At 40.3% G+C, this 17,509-nt stretch overlaps 1 protein-coding gene across 8 annotated transcripts in view; it reads left to right on the top strand.

Annotated features, from left to right (window-relative positions):
* The window catches only part of GIT2 (GIT ArfGAP 2), a 101,329-nt gene that overhangs the window by 73,341 nt on the left and 10,479 nt on the right, over window positions 1-17,509 (top strand). For 6 of the 8 annotated variants that reach the window (XM_063454656.1, XM_063454652.1, XM_063454658.1 and 3 more), the window contains exon 15: window positions 14,253-14,501. The exons of 1 other annotated variant lie outside the window; for it this stretch is intronic. In XM_063454656.1, the coding sequence (XP_063310726.1) occupies window positions 14,253-14,501 (249 nt within the window). Of the gene's footprint in view, window positions 1-12,077; window positions 12,984-14,252; window positions 14,502-17,509 lie in introns of those variants that run through there. One more of the 8 variants, XM_063454660.1, reaches the window with a different exon arrangement.

The following is a 17,509-nucleotide window of genomic DNA, read 5'->3' on the forward strand; positions in this document are numbered from 1 at the left end:
AGCTTTCCAAGTGCATCATAGTTTGCTGGATTCTGTTCAAAGACTAGGGAGGTATTCTGATAATTGCCCTTTCAAGCCTAAGAGATGCAAGATTTTGTTTTCTTTTTTGTAAATATGATTTTTTTTATTTGGTTTTCCATAGGTATGTAACAGTGAGACTCGCAGGTCTCTGCATTTTCTTGTTGTGAAATTCAATTCACCACCAGACATTCAGTTGGGCTCGCAGGCCCACAGTGTTGTCGGACACGCAGGTCCCTTGTAACATTGAGGAACATCTGTAGAACCATGTACCACATTTACTTAGTTTGTGTTAGTATCCGTCTGTAGTGCGTGTATGTTGTCACGTGGTTTTGAAACACTGGGGACCGTGAGGTTGTGATGCGTTGGTGTGGTGTTTCCATGTGTGTGTGTGTGTGGTGTGTGGATTGTATTCCAGTATGGCTGTGTCTAAAGTTGTGTAGGTTCGAGTCTCGTAGGTCTCTTGTGTGTCCGAAGTGTGAAGTTTGCGACCATCAGTGCTATGATTAGACACGCAGGTCTATGGGTGTGCCAGTGAGTAGGAGACTCGCAGGTCCCTTGGCATACATTATACATTCATAGTGCCAGAGATTTAAAGGTGAAGCTGGTGACCTTCTGTATTTGAGATTACAAGGCAGGTAACATGTAATACTTTTTGTTGTTATGTAAATTGTCGTGTTGGAGTATCAAGGTGGTCCGAGGGGTGGGCGTCCGTCTCGTATGTTGTACGGTGTGGCTCTTACTTTGTTGTCAGTTCATGTATCCTCTGTCTTGGTCTTCCTTTTTGCTGTGTTTTGTTTGATGTTGTTTTCGTGTGGGAAGTGTGTGTGTTTATTTTGGGATATGTTTGAGTTTTGCTTGGTCGTAGGTGTGTGTTTGCTGGTTATTTGCACAAAAGCGTGTATAAAACCCCAAGGGTGATATACACAGGTAGAGGGTGGTACAAAACAATACAACCTGTTTATGGCTGATCGTGAACGTGGAATCTATTGAAAGGCAAAAATACAAAATATGGTGAAGTAAATAAGGCAAAGATAAATTTTGCACGTGGTAGAGAACTTACAAAAGAGAGATGGTAATCACGCCTGTCACCCTGTCAGGGATATTGTCCAAATGAAGGATCAGATGTATATGATAGAGACTGGATAGCAGTGGAAGCAGGTGTCTGTCTCGTAGTATATGGAGAGGAGAAGTTCCAGATTCAATCGCTTATACGGCAATATCACTTTTGCTCAGGAATGAAAGAAAATAGAAATAGTGCAGATTGTATAAAATTTACAAAATTTATTACAAAGATTGCACTTACAGAAAATCAGTGGTAAAACAGCATGTCTCCATAATGAAGTTTTGGTCTGGTCTCCAGATGGTGATAGAAAGAGATCCAAAATTGGAGATGTACAAAAACAATAAAATAAAATAAAATGGACTATAATAACAGTGCTGGTTATTAGCATAAAATGTCCAGAGTGTAGTATCCAACGCGTTTCGTCACTTATAGTGACTTCCTCAGGGATGTAGATATGCTGTAATCTTCATGGTTTATATACCATATCAGTTTTCAAATTTCACGGGAAAAATTCTCCGGTCACATGTTACTTCCGGGTTTCGTCCATTTGACTTCCTGTGTTCCACCTTGGAACGCATGACATCACTTCCGGTTTCGGGTTTATTCTGATCGAGGAGAGCCCTTATCTGATAGTACTAATAGTAGTGCAGCAGAGACTTCCTGCGTTCCACCTTGGAACGCATGACATCATTTCTGGTTTCAGGTACAAACTGGTCAGGGGGGAGTCCCTATCTGCTGGCACAAAAGGTGGTGCAGCAGAAAAGGTTTCCCCCCTAAACAACCCTTAGACAATAGGTTCCCATTACACATAAATAGGGCAAAACAGAGAACTGTATGTCCTTAGAATATTTAAAAAAAAAAAAGAATGAAGAACCAATGAAAAATAATTTTTTCAATGCATTATATACTCTGTAATATCAGAATACATGGCTTCAAAAGATTTTTTATATATGAAGCCCAAAATGTAAAACAAGGAATAAATAATACTAAAAAAAAAAAAAAATAATAATAAAAATAAATAAATAAATAAATAAATAAAAAAGCTAAGCATACAGTTCAAAATCCAACCTATAATGGAACAGCATAAACAGGTATTTAGCAATGGCTAGATATATTTCAAGGATTATATGCATATGAATTATAAAACATATAGAATTTTTTTTTTAAATTATATAACATATATACAATAAAATACATAGATATGGTTATACAGATATGGAGTGAAAATGGTTCAACATCCATCTATAAAGTAGAAATAAAAATTAGTATCCATATAACACATATAATTTACTATATCCAAACATCAAGATAATATAGGTGGATATAGATAAGTTTCAAACAACCATAAATAAGATAAGGGTATGTAGAAAAGGGGAAAGCAGTCAAAGAATATTAAGATGGAAGAAAGATGTTTTTTAAGGTTACTCTGTATATTATTAAATTAAACCAGTTAGATCAATATCTTGGTTTAAACCGGTTTTTAGTGTTCTTAAATTATATATCCATTCTGCTTCTTTTTTAATTAGCTCCTGCATTCTATTACCTCCCCTCCAATGTACATCTATCTTGTCGATTCCAAAGGCACGGAAAGTCGACCATTCAAACAAACTGCATGTATTGCAGTGTCTGGGAACACTGTGGTCGCTTTTTTTGTTTCTTATATTAAGAAAATGTTCTCTGAACCTAATATGCAGTTTACGGGTGGTCCTGCCTACATATTGTGCCCCACACCCACATTGGAGCAAATATATGGCATAGGTGGCAGTACAATGTAAATTTTTTTTAAATTGGTATGTTTTTTGAGTATATGTGCCCTTGAAATCGACAATCTTTCTTTCTAAATGTGTACATGTGGAACACTTTCCACATTTATGGAAACCGGGAGTTTTTGAGGACTCCAAAAAATGTTTCTTTGGTTTGTTGGTATTTAGAAGACTAGGGGCCAATTGAGATTTTAGATTGTCCGCTTTACTATATATGACCTGGGGTTTGTTTGGTAGAATCTGGCCTAATACTTCGTCCTGTTTAAGGATTGCCCAGTGTTTTTTTAAAATATTTTCAATCTTTTTGGCATGCATATTATATTTTGTTATAAATGCAAATTCAAACTTTCCCCGGTTATGGTTCCCCTTTTGTTTATCTATTAAAAATTCAGATCGGTTCTTTGTTTTTATACTTTGTATATCTATGTCGATTTTCTTCCTATTGTATCCCTTCTCTACATATCTGTTTTTTATGATTCGAGATTGTTCTTCAAAAGAATGTATATCGGAACAATTTCTTCTCATACGGATTATTTGTCCCTTAGGGATATTATCCAACCATAATGGATGGTGTAGACTGTTGTTTTTAATAGCAGTATTACAGTCGGTTTTTTTAAAGAATGTCTTAGTTCTTAATGTATTTTTGCTGGTTATTTGTCTGGTGTAGGTTGCGGTCTTTTTTTTTATTATTATTCTTTATTTTTGTTGTGCATGGTATACCAGTCGGCTTACTCAGCCACAATAGCAGTCGTAAGCTTTATAACAAGCATCGGAAACATAACTTTGTATAGAATATTCAGCACAGATTTTACATTTTGTTGTAGGGAATAGACTGCACAATTTTAGATAACCGGCATAACATCCAGACTAATACATTTTAGGCAGTGGCAGTAGAAAAGTATATGGTTATATAATGACATTCGGCAAGGTGCACACTAATAGTTTAGATACAGGCAAGGTCGGGAGGTACTGCACTAATGTGCTTTTATGATAACAACATGCTTATTCGCCCAAATGATAGTAGATGAGATGACCAAATAGCAAAGGTCATTTTGTTTATAAATTCTGAGTTTCGTTAGTGCATAAAAAATGTAACAATCTGGGGTGCCTCGCCATGACGGCGGTAGGCAACCATGGGGCCTCGATACACAACTTGCCATTGGGAGTACAGTGCACATTTTTAAAAAGTAGCATGACAATAAACAAGGTATTCAAACATTTAAAAAATTGTAAAAATTGAGTGTTGTCAAAACTTATAGCAACATGCAGGCTTTAAGTGGTGAGGGTTTTCACTTAGGGTACATGTTAGTTGAAGTTTTAAGGTAGTATGCAAGAAAACTCGCTATTCAGTCAGTGTACCTACTGTGTGTCTTCGAAACCTAGAGTGATATACAGGCTTAGGATAGTTTACGTGGTGGTTCTTGCTTAGGGTACGTGTTTGGCATAATCAACTTTTACGTATCCATCGTGTTTGTCGCGCCACACTAGCGGTGGGCAGCCGAGGAGCATCTATATGCAACTAGGCATTGGGAATACTGTGCAGTTTCGTCGACATTCCGACGTTTGAAAAGCTGTGTGTTGCCTCAACCTAGAGTAATATGCAGGCTTTGCGTGGTATACGTGAGGGTTCTCCGTGAGGGTGTGAGTAGGGCATAGCAAAGTTTAACATCGTTAAATAAATGGGCATATTGGGCGAAGAGAGGGTAGACTGTCACCTAAATTACCTGTGGGCAGTGTAAGTGCTGTATGTGCCTGCGTCCAGCTATGTATGAGGAAGTGGTCTTAGATTTAGTCGATACGCAGGAAGCAAGAATTGGTGCCTGATACTAGGCAAGCGCTAAATTTGTAGATCTAACATTACAGTTAACAATGAAAAGAACGGCAAGGAGTGATCTTGGTTAATGGTCTCAGTCTTTTGCAGAGGCTTTTGCTCCCCCTTCCCATCCGGTCTCCGAAGGTGTCTTCTCTCGGGGCAAGCACCTCTGGTGCTCAAGTTGCTCACAAACATAGGTGGGGGGGTGGGATGTACCTGGGGCAGTTGGTTACTGACCCGGTCTGTCGTAAAGGTGTTGGGGTATAACTCATGTCCCGGCTGGGAGAGTGTAACTGCTTTGTTCCAAGTCAGTTATGTGGGAGGTAGAGGATGTGCTCTGTCGCCTTTAGGTAGTGGCCCGGGCGTAAGGCTCTGCTGCGGTCGATCTAGGCTCAAACACCGCTGCCGTCTGTGGGTTCCAGTGGTGCCGGTGTGCAGGTGCCTTGAGTAGGGTATGGGCTGTTTCAGTGAGGCACATATTCTGTATAATGGCCGCTGCTTCCTTGACGTCCTGGGCTGTGTGGGATATCTCCCCGTGGTAGATGGTTAGGGCACGTGAGAGGTGCCAGCGGTAGCAGATTTTGTGCTGCTGTAGCATCAATGTGAGTGGCCGAAATTCCCTGCGCCAAGCAAGAGTGCTGCCCGATAGGTCGGCATAGAAGTTGACCTCCATTTCTTCAAAGTGGTATGGCAGCTTGTCCCTGGATGCCGCTATCATTTTGCCATTTTGTCCTTCCCATTACGGAATTGAACCACCAAGTCTCTCGAGGCTGTAGGTGGCGCTTTCAGCGGTTTGGGCACCCGGAACACCGCCTCTATTAGGGATCGACCGATTATCGGTTTTACCGATATTATCGGCCGGTATTCGGTATTTTCGGCAATATCGGTATCGGCCAATATAGCTACCGATATTGCCGATAATACCTCCTAGGACCGCCAGGCTCATTACAGGTCATGGGGATGCCGGCAGCAAGCGCTGACTTACATTGCCTGCAGCTCCATGTCTAAATCTCGCGAGAAATGGGTTTCCATGGCAACGCTCCGCACGGCACTAAGGGCCGCGAGATTTACACTGGGGAGCTGGAGAAGCTGCTGGCAAGGTAAGTCAGCGCTTGCTGCCGGCCCCCCCAGGACTTAACAAGCCACGGACCACCAGGGAATACTATATCCCTCCTCCCTGGTAAGAAGCAGGGAGGGGGACTAAAAGAAACAAAAAAAAAAACAATGTAAATATAAAATAAAAAAATAATTAACATAACCCCCCCCCCCCCATTTTACACAAATTACATCACTACACACACTGCATTACATACATACACACTACACAAGCACACACACTACACAAACACACACTACACACTGCATTACATACACAAACACACACTACACACTGCATTATATACACAAACACACACTACACACACTGCATTATATACACTACACAAACACACACTGCATTACATACACTGCATTATATACACACACTGCATTATATACACACACTGCATTCACTTTACCCACACTACACACACTGCATTCACTATACACACTACACAAACACACACTCTGCATTCACTATACACACTACACAAACACACACTCTGCATTCACTATACACACTACACAAACACACACTCTGCATTCACTATACACACTGCATTCACTATATATACACACACTACACAAACACACACTGCATTCACTATACACACTACACAAATACACACTGCATCCACTACACACACAGCTCCCCTGTCTAAATACACTTCATCCACTACATGTGGCATGTATATTTTGTGCATTTACCGTTAGAAATAGTTTATTTTTTCAAAATGGTAAATGTACAGAATATCGGCAAGTTATCGGCTATCGGCGTGAAAGTTCAGATTATCGGTATCGGCTCTAAATAATCAATATCGGTCGATCCCTACCCTCTATCTCCACGGATTTGGCCTGTCGTGGTGTCATCAGGGCCGCCAGCAGGCGCTTGACCATGTGTGGCAGCTCTGCATCGGGGACTGTGTCTGCGATCACCCTTATTTTAAGGTTGTTTCTCTTACGTGTGTCCTCCTGGGCCGCGAAGCGGCGTTCGTATATAACATTCTGCTTTTGTAGGGCGTGGACTGCCGTTTGAAGTGATGCAATTTGTGGAGGTTTTTTCCAAGTCCCCGAGGCGGCCTGTCAGGCCCTGTATGTCTCTGCGTATGGTGGCCATATCGGCCATGAGGTTCCGCTGTAGGTCCGCTAAGAGCTCCTTCATTACTGCCGTCGTTACAGGGGCAGAGTTGTTGTGCTGCCGAGGCGTCTTTGGCGTGGCTGCCTGTGTGGCTGGGTATTCCTTGCCCAGATCTGTGGACTCGTCGTCGGAGAAGTCTGAGCATTCTCCCATGAGGGCCGCCATCTTGGCCTCTTGCTCACCGTTTGCCTGCCGCCACATGTCGCCGATGGACATCCCCCAGGTGTGTATATGTAATGACAGATCATGTGACACTTAGATTGCACTAATTATGTGACTTCTAAAGGTAATTGGTTGCACCAGAGCTTTTTATGGGCTTCATATATACGCACATGTCAATTTTCTGTTTTCTATTTCTAAAAATAGTTGTATGTATATATTTTTCTCATTTCACTTCACCAACTTAGACTATTGTGTTCTGATCCATCACATAAAATTCAGATTAATAAAACATTGAATTTAAGGCTGTAATGTAACAAAACAGGTAAAAAATCAATGTGGTGAATACTTTTGCAAGGCACCATAGATATCGATATAGAGATATAGGGATAGAAGGGATATAGTGTGTGTGTGTGTGTGTGTATATGTATGTTTAGCAATATTTATTTACATTGTGTGTTTGTATACAAACACTATATACAGAGATCTCTCTATAGTGTTTGTATACTTACTTTGGGCTGGAGGGTTGCTGTAGAAGGGGGGTGGGCATAGACAGCGAGCTGAGCTGACAGTCAGCTCAGCTCGCGAACGCGCATACCGCGGTAGAGCGCTCACTACTTTCTGCTGCTCTATGAAAAACCTGATTGGTGCAGTGCAAAGCCGCGCATGCGCACCAGAGCGCAGTGACGCTTCTCAAAGAAAAGTGTCCTATTGGGCCCTGCGATTTTTCACAATTTTGCCGAAAAAAGTTGCGTGGCCTGACGAGTTGGCGCTGGAACAGAGGTAAGTTTTAAAGATAAAAAGGGCTCGACTTTATTATTAGGGGGAAGTTCATATAAAAGCAAGAAAGACCGCTAAAGGACCTATCTTTCTTGCTCTTATATGTTGACAATATGTTAATCCTTTAACCCCTTAAGGACCAAACTCTTGGAATAAAAGGGAATCATGACATGTCACACATGTCATGTGTCCTTAAGGGGTTAACATCAGAGAAAAAAAACTCAGTCCATCATCTCATCCAGAAACCTACAAACTGATAGTTCAGGAAAGCAAAAGTTTTCTGGGTTTACAATTCCTGCACTTTACTAGACAAAAACCCATATGTGGCCACTTCAGAGAGATATAGTGAATTTCTGGAACAGGTCTATGATATTGCAAGATTTGAAATTTGTTGTCCCAAGTGAAACCATGAAGGAAATTCTGTGGTGGACAAGGTCCCATTATATTGTTCAGGCATGTACGGAATTCCTAGTGCACACTTTTTAAGCACAGATGCCTCAGATACAGGATCTGTATTACCACATAGTTAAGGGAATCTGGGAACCAGGAGATTAAAGAAGGAATTCAGGGAATTGAAAGCTGTGTTGTGCCCAAAAAGGAATGCACTAAGCACCAGAACCCTACGGATACATTTAGTGTTTCTTGGTGTACAGAGACTATCCCTGCAGCCTCCGCAATTAAGTCTCAAGCCCTGTATGCTATTTTTCACTTCGGAAAAGTAGTCTCCTACTCTTGATTTCTTTTTCCCAAAAGTTGTTTGTGAGAAGAATGTTTCAAGGTATAGTCCGACTCCTGCCATCTTTTTGCTTAAATTTCTTTGCCACAGATTATCTACTTCAAGGCCTCAAAATCTTCTCTGATATCGAAACATCTGGCAATTACATTCCAAGGTCAACAGAGGGTATCTACAACTTTACAGGCCCTCTTGTCATTGTTTCAAAGAGGTTAATTGCCGTGCATACCTTCATTTGTATCAATTTCCACCAGTCTTCCTGTGAATGTAAATTCTACTAAAACGTTGGCAACTTACTGGATATCTTCGGCCCTGGCATCTGTCGAACAATTGTCTAGTGCAGCAACTTGTTATAACCTACTTCTACTCAGCAAACATTCTGGTCTTGGACTACTCCACTTTCAGGCAAAAGGTTCTACAGACAATTATGAAAGCATGAGTTATGGCTGACCCAGCCATGTTTGTAAGGGTTTGTTTACCCATTAGAACCTGCCACTTTACATATGAAAAAAGCAGTATTTTGTATTTAGTGCAAAATCCTTTTTGTCATAGTAGAAGTGGCAGTACTTTGTTCTCGTTTTTATTTTAGTTATCTTACTGTTATTCAGTATATAGTATCCTGTGCTTTTGCATACTCTGGGATACTCTATTATAGTTACATGCTACTACGAAAAAAGGATGGGGAGAAACAAGTGTTATGCTTCTTCTATTCTGTGGATGCTATTCCAAAGCCGTTGCGCTTGTGTACTCAAACACTGTTGCCAAAGATATCTCGTCTTTACATAATGCCAAGTCCTCTTGTAGTTGTCTGTATTCAGTGCCGAACTTATAGGTCTATTAATCTGAGAAAACTACCAGTTGTATGTACCACATAAGAATAGCTTCCCCTCTCTTTGTACTTTTCTGCAGTTATTGCTGAAGTTTGTGTGTGCCCAGAGTCTCCGTGCTTCTACAGGATTGCTTTGATAAACATTTGTGTTTTTACTACTGAAGATTCATTTGTATGCTTTTTCTGCCCAGCTATATTTAATCAACATGTTTAGGATAAAATTGTCCCTAGGCTACTTCAGTTATTTCTTTATGGAGTGTGAATATGTTTTTTATATTGCTAAAATATTATAGAGCTAAATGCATCTGTTTGCCACAAACTCCTAGTTTTACATGTTTATGTTCATTTTTACGATTTTCTTGGCATTACATGTGTCTGGGTTGTCTGCTTTCTCATTAGATTTCCCCTTTCCTCTGGAAATGTTGGTACTATACACACCTCAATATTCCTTTAGCATTTATCCGATCTTTAGCTTTAAATTCGCAAGGCGAGATTTCTTCGCAATCTTTAAGTGATTAGGAATCTTCAGTATTTCATGGAGATTACCTGGGCAGTACAGAAGACTGAATGCTTAATCATTCACTTTTCTGGATCTAAAAATGCTGACATTTTCAAGATGGCTGAAGGCTATGATTAGCAATGCATATTCTTTGGCAAATTTGCCATTCACTCCCTTAGACCAGTGGCTGCTTAACTGCCTTCTCTAATGTACTTTGTGCTGATAGATATGGTTTATATTCCTGGCAAAATCTTTTTTTTGTCAGGAGAATGGATATAAAATAAAAAGTCCAATTGAGGTTAGCTTTGGTTGAGGCTTTATGCCCTAAAATGCATTGCTGATTTTTGAGTAGGCCTTTGAATCATTTCATAGAGCTACCTATTGTGGTCCATTCTTGAGAAATGGGTGGCCAATGGTAGATTCTTAGCTGTTGGAGAACTAAAACCTAATTGATCCTTTACCATTTTTAAGATGTTTAATTCTATGGTAGCTAGGGATCTTCTTCCTTTGGCCTCCCCTGTTCTAGGAACAAGGAGCACACTAAGTCTGCCTTTGCAAATGTAGAAAAAGGAACAAGCTCTGAGGCGGCCACCTGTTAAAATCCAGTGCTTGTTTCCACTTTGGGCATTGCAATGAATGCACATGTCAAACCCAATTTATCTCATTTGCACATATCTATTTAATTACATCCTTTTGTTTGGTTGGAATGCAGAGCTATAATTGTAATAAGTTAGGTTTTGCAATACTGGATTTGTTAAGTTACTTGGAATATCTTAACTTTTTCTGTATGTGTAAAACATATTCACCATGAAAGATGCATGTACTTAATTTTCTTGTACACTAAAATCTCAGTTGTTAAAAATACAATATGTATATGTCAAATACAGCTGTACTTATACAGTGAAATATGAAATATAACACATTGGGAGAGAAGGCCAACGGTGATCACCATATGGAGCAAAACAATTGTTTTAATAAAAAAACTTTGGCTCAGTGAAGTTGTTATGGGAACAGAAGTGTCTAGGCATCTTCTTACCTTCAGGAAAACCGTTTTACAGTGGTTTAACTTCCGTGTTGGTCCTCTTGGTTGCCATCCAGTCCTGGAAGTTTGCCCAAGGGCCAGTGCCACTCAGCTTGTCAGTAATAATACTATGTACTAATTGTTACACTAATGTAACACCCGTCTCATGCTAAAACCCATGTTATTTCATCACCCAAGCAGTGTACACTGACACTGACACCCAGTCTTCCTTCCCTGTACATTCATGACTGAATGGAGTAACACTTGTCAGTTCACTTCCATATTCCACTTACCAGGCCAGAGAACTGCACCAGAGTCCTCCTGGTGTCATAATCACTACAATGGTCTGTAGCAGTTGTGATTCTTGGAGAAACCCTTTAGGTCCTGTGAAAAAGTGTTGATATCATTTAAGTTGAGTTGTGCAGCTTTGTTGGAATCAATATAAAATTTAATCATTTCAATTCTTAAAGAAATATATATGTATATTTATATATATATCTCAAAATATAAAATAATTTTCTTTAAGAATTGAAATGATAACATTTTATATTGATTCCAACAAAGCAGCACAACTCACCTTAAATTATATCAACACTTTTTTACAGGACGTAAAGGGTTTCTCAAAGAATCACAACTGCTACAGATCATTGTAGTAATTATGATGCCAGGAGGACCCCGGTGCAATGCTCTGGTCTGGTAAGGGAACAAACCATTTTACAATGGTTCAAACCATTTTACAATGGTTAGCCACTTACCTGGGTCACCCGAAGCACAAAACCAGATTCCAATCCTACTTCGAATTCATTGGCTGAGAGCGTAAGTAGTGCACTCTCAGCCAATGAATGAACATCTGTGCAAGCCTTATACATAGAATTATCATTAGCAAGCGTGGAAGAGACATTCCGGATTGGATAATGAAAGTTTCCAGAGATGAAGTTACACCTTTGGCAGGATGCAGCTACAGCTTTTGATGTGGGGTATTTCATAAGGAAGCGCTGTCTGTACATTGAGCACTTCAAAACAATGCTTTACCTCTTTAATTTGTTTTGTTGCAAAATCTCTCAAGTAAGTTTATTCTGAATTGTTTCGATTAGAGTGCTTACAATAGTCCCAAATTTATAGCAGTATCAGTAGCATGATCTATATCTGATCTTTCACAGTTACTGGGAAAAGAGAATATTTAAAGAAGAGGAGAAGCCTGTCCTGCTGTGAAAATATATATCCATGGACGGTCCTCCCTATTTAGTTCTAAATGAATATAACTCCAGAAATAAAAGACTGATGTTTACTTTACAATGGATGTATGCCATGGCACGGGGAGGGGTGGGGGGGAAGGGAGATATTACAGGAACTCACTATAATGTTACGGCTGAAATTCCTATACAATGCGAGCAAGCTTCCTGTGGTTTTGATGGAAGAGGATATAAAAGAAATTAAACACTGGAAGAAGTCACTACTGAAAATCCTCTTGTGCGATAGCTCCCGTAGCAAATTACTTATCCATTACAACTGTTATAAGGCCTCCTGTTGAGACAATGCAAGCCTCAGGTGTTATTGCTTTAGTCAATTCTATTTTCAATTCTCCGTCAGGGCAGCCATGAGGTAGGTAGGTACAGGCAGTATCCTAGTTAAGGCCCCAGTGATAGCAGCTGTTCCTATGGTCCCTGTAGCATGGCACCTTCAAACACAAAACATATTGCATACACTCATCCACTACCTGTTGATATAACCTGGTTTAGTACAGTAGCTATACTTCTTCCAGCTCAGACCTCTTTTATTCGTTGTTGCCTTCCTGCATGATAAATCCAAGGGTTATGCCATCCTAACAGCATATTGTAGAGGATTGAACTGGGAGAAGAATAGCCAGGTCCCTGGTGTGCTGAAACCACATGGCTAGCCCTACATTAGCTAGGAAATGGGTAATTCTAGAGAAAATGAGGAGAGTAAAATGAGTGGGTGGGCATAAGATGAGATCCAATGGACAAGGTGTGCGTGGAAAGAAGAGCAAGTGGATAGGTTTACAACGGCAAGACAAAAGGCAATAAGGGAAGCACAATGAGGTAATATGGGAAGAGGAATAGAGAGATGCATTAGGGATACACAGGAAGAGGAATAGAGAGATGCATTAGGGATTACATGTGGGGTATAGATTACTGATGGGGGATAAAGCTGGTCTAAAGGCAGGTAGAAATGGCAGAAGGCAGTAGAAATGTGCTGCTGTGTACACTTATACACTTATACTTTCATGGTTGGAAGTGTGCACCTGTGTTATGCTGCTTTTCAGAAGCATGCGTTCATTTTCACAGTGCCGTACGCTGCTTTTAGTTACTATTTTTTTGTTGCTGCTTTAGGGCTTTTAGAAAGATGCATGTTTGAGAATACTATAAGTATCCACATCTACAAAATATTTGTTATATCACAAGCACTTTGTTGCCTGCATAGCATACATATTACAGTCCATATTTTAGTTTCTCCTTTTTAAATATACCCCTGTATCTGTTACTGTTGTTTTAAAAAAAAAAAAAAACCTTCTGTTGTACATATATCTATAAATATACATTCCTTTTTAAACAAACTTTTTTTTTTTTTTTATTAATAAAAACAACTTTAAAATATTTTTTGTTGACTCCTTATTAAAAATGTCGACCATTTCTCAGGGTAATCTTTTCTTTACTTCCCCCTTTTGCTTTGCAAATCGGCTTCTTGTTTTCTCTGCGTTTTGTGCATTGTTGCTGATCACGTGTAAATAAAAACAGATTTTAAAGACTATCACAGCCACAAAATAAACAATATAGTGCTATGTATTTAATAGGGTTGTGTCTAGGTTCCACAATTGGTAGAGTTTATGTAGAAATCTGTAAATTGTCAGCTTTATGGATACAGGTTGGATCCTAATAACAAAGCAGAAAATCAGTAGATAGAGAATCTTATAATATACCGATTCTGCTCACAGCTTGTGATAAGACTTGGAGCTAAACATCTTTTTTTCTTTTAGTAATTTTTGTTCCATTGTTTTTAGCTTTGCCACATAAACGGAAACTTGAGTAGGACAGTATAGCACGTTTGTACTTGTTTCATTTCTGTATAGTTAACTGGCTTTTTTAGTTTAATGTCTTGAAAGTTTTGTAGTTTTGGGAAACAACTGCTTTTCAGTTGTATTTCTTCATCTGTCCATAGTATTATTTAAGAAAAGAAAAAAAATAATAGATTGTAAATCAAAATTACTTCTGTGTCGGATTAGTTTGTGTGTCTCGCATGCTTGCCTGCTCATTTTTGTTAAGCAATGATGAAGTAAAAGCAAATTGCAAAGTCCTGCTGCTAAAAATGTCTTTCAGCTCCAAACACTGCAGTGCGAGAATACGAACCTCAGAAGGCAGGCCACAAGTAATCTATATCAGATCCCAGCTGGTTCAGAATACACAGACCTCTCAAACCCATCATCCATAAAGAAACGCCCTTCTGCAAGAAGTAGCAGGCCCATGTCTATGTATGAGACTGGATCAGTTCAGAAACCTTACCTCCCGCTAGGAGAAGTCACATACCCTGAAGAGAACATTAACAGATTGCAGCCTTTTCCACAACATGTAAGTAAATGTGCTTTTCTGCATGCTTTGCTACCCTTATGCATACTGCTTGGTCAATATTCTTCCTGACTATTTCATCTTAATGTTTTCTCATGTGATTTTTGATTTCTAGAAATGAAATGACTAAATGGTTACGGAGATAAAATCTCATCTTCTTCCTAATATTTTATTCTTTACTCTAATTTCCAGATGGGGCAGTAGTCAAAGCTGCTCTATCAATTTATCATGTGTGGCACAGTTTAAAAACAGTTGGTCAGTGACTACAGTTACACTGTTGTCCTACGTTTTCTCTGAGCTGCATATGTGAATCTGTAGGTGGTGCCTTCCCTTTCTTTCAATGACACAGCCATTATATGTGTATCCTGATCAGAGGCGTAACTAGAAACCGGGCCCTGCCCAGCTCTACCCCCTCCACGTGTCTCATTGCCTCGCCCCCAGCCCCTCCACGTGTCTCATTGCCTCGCCCCCAGCCCCTCCACGTGTCTCATTGCCTCGCCCCCAGCCCCTCCACGTGTCTCATTGCCTCGCCCCCAGCCCCTCCACGTGTCTCATTGCCTCGCCCCCAGCCCCTCCACGTGTCTCATTGCCTCGCCCCCAGCCCCTCCACGTGTCTCATTGCCTCGCCCCCAGCCCCTCCACGTGTCTCATTGCCTCGCCCCCAGCCCCTCCACGTGTCTCATTGCCTCGCCCCCAGCCCCTCCACGTGTCTCATTGCCTCGCCCCCAGCCCCTCCACGTGTCTCATTGCCTCGCCCCAAAGCCCCCCCAGCACAGCTCTCCCCTCCTGCAAGTAACCCGGAGCCAGAGCGGCTGTGCACCAGCCATGAAGTGATGCCGGCAGACAATGGTCGCAGCTGCGGCCAGTTTCCGTGGAGTGACTGGCCCATTCTCCGTAACGTCCACTGTGATCATAAATCTCCTAGTCCTTATTCAATGCCTCACAATGTATTAAACTATAATCCTAATAACTTATTGCATTTAATGACAGTTTTTATAGATTCCTACTGCTAGGTAAGTACAGCTAACTCTGAGGCACCAAAATGATGAACCTTGCATAATTGGCGATATGAACCAGGTCTGTGTTCTCTCATCATTTTATCACTCTACTTGTGCATGGCCCACACTGACAATAAACTATAATCCGGAGTGAATGGATCGTTAAAGAAGCTTCACAGAACTGCAATTACGCCCATCTTCGGCTGTGGATCTGCTCTGTGACCACTTGTCTTTGCTGTGTTTTTAATGATCCTTTTCTAAAAGCCTCCAGATGTACCTGAATTATTGTGTTATTAAAAATGACAGAGAAGTGATGCAGCAAAAAGATGTAAGGTACTAAAGCCAAAATCCAGGATGCAGAAGGCATGTCAGCTCTATCCAGGGAGGTTCAATCAAAAACATTAAGATTACTACTGATATAAAACAATGTATTTACCCAAGGCTAACAAGGCATTTGCCTTGGGTGGCACTTTCCGAGGGGTGTCAAAAATTGCCCCGGTAGATGCCTTGTTAGCCTTATATCATGAGGCACCCAAGAGCTAGTTGGCCGCCCACCATAGGGCCCCCTGTGGCTGGCGGTTGTGCATATTTTAGACTGGCAACGAGGGAGTGCAGATCTCTGTGCTCTTCTTGCTCTGCTCCATAGCACCCTGCACAGAGAAGATTGCAGCTCCCTTGCCGCCCACATGCCTGCCCAGCATCCAAACTGGATCCCAGTTAAAAGAATCCACTCAATCTCTACCAAACGTGGGTGTTGGTATTTAACAGGAAGGGGTGGGGCAATATCAGATATGGGGGCTGCCGGAGTTTAGTCATGCCTAGGGCAACACAAGAGAAAACTAAACCACTGACCATACTTGGATGTCATCCAATGCCATGCCGCCCAATGAAAACATGCTTTTTTTTTTTAAATGTAAAAAAATATTGGGTATTTATTTATAAAAACAGTTTGCAAAAGCTACCTCTTGTCTGAAGCCTTTGCAAGCCCTAACCTAATCCCGCTCAGACTTTTTGTTGCTGTCCAATCACGAACTTCCCAATGCAGATCAATGAGTAGTTTTTGCAAGGCAGGTGCTCTGAGCAATTGCTGCCTCTTGAGTTTAGCTCCAATGAGCTAAGCAAACCAGGAAGCAACAGGACCAGTTATCTGCTTGAAAACCAAGGGGGTGAAACAAGGTTAATTTATAAATGTCAATTTCTACAGACTCTTCACACACAAAGCTTTTCAGCAAGCTAAAGTGCTTTAGGGGTCTGTCATGTCCCTTTAATAAAAAAAAAATGTTTTAAAGGTTTGTATCTATGGTTCCAGTCAAATACACATATTAACGAATTCCCAGTGATTTAAAAATATGCTAAATAGTGGTGAAGAACAAAAAATGGCTGGTGATTCCCCCTTCTCCCCTTGCAGCTCTGCTAATGTTGTCTAATTGTGTAGGTCTGTTGTCAACAATCCTTAATCCACTGTTTTACAAAGGGAAACCAAAGTTAAGTTATCCCTGCTCTCAGCTAATGAGCTGATTCTGCATGCAAACATAACCTTAAGTATTCCCTACCTGTCATATCTTTTGATTGCGCTGGTGTCTGATCAAATGGATTTTTAATGAAAACTAGACTGCATTTCAAAGAGGTGACGTATGTATTTCATATGATTCTCATTGGTAAACACACCACCTGTAGTACCTCTAATACCTTTCAAATAGTTTCACAGGTTTGAGTCTCACTAAATTGAACTAGACTTTTCATTCTTCCAAAGTGTATTTAATTAGGCTTCTTGAGTTTGGTTACAATATCTGTAAATATCTACATTCTTATATGAATTTATATGAATATAATCTTCCTGATCCAGCAACTTTATTTTTTTTATTTTTTTGGAGATGCGATGAAATAAATAATGGGTGTTCTGGTAAGTTACTCAAATCAAATTCTATCTACATCTCTACATTTATTTTTTCCATAGCAGTGTCAGAATGGGCCATAATGTATCTTATACAAAGATAATAAAGGCTTTGATTT

This window comes from Pelobates fuscus, chromosome 5, assembly GCF_036172605.1.
Source record: "Pelobates fuscus isolate aPelFus1 chromosome 5, aPelFus1.pri, whole genome shotgun sequence".
Lineage (NCBI taxonomy): Eukaryota > Metazoa > Chordata > Amphibia > Anura > Pelobatidae > Pelobates > Pelobates fuscus.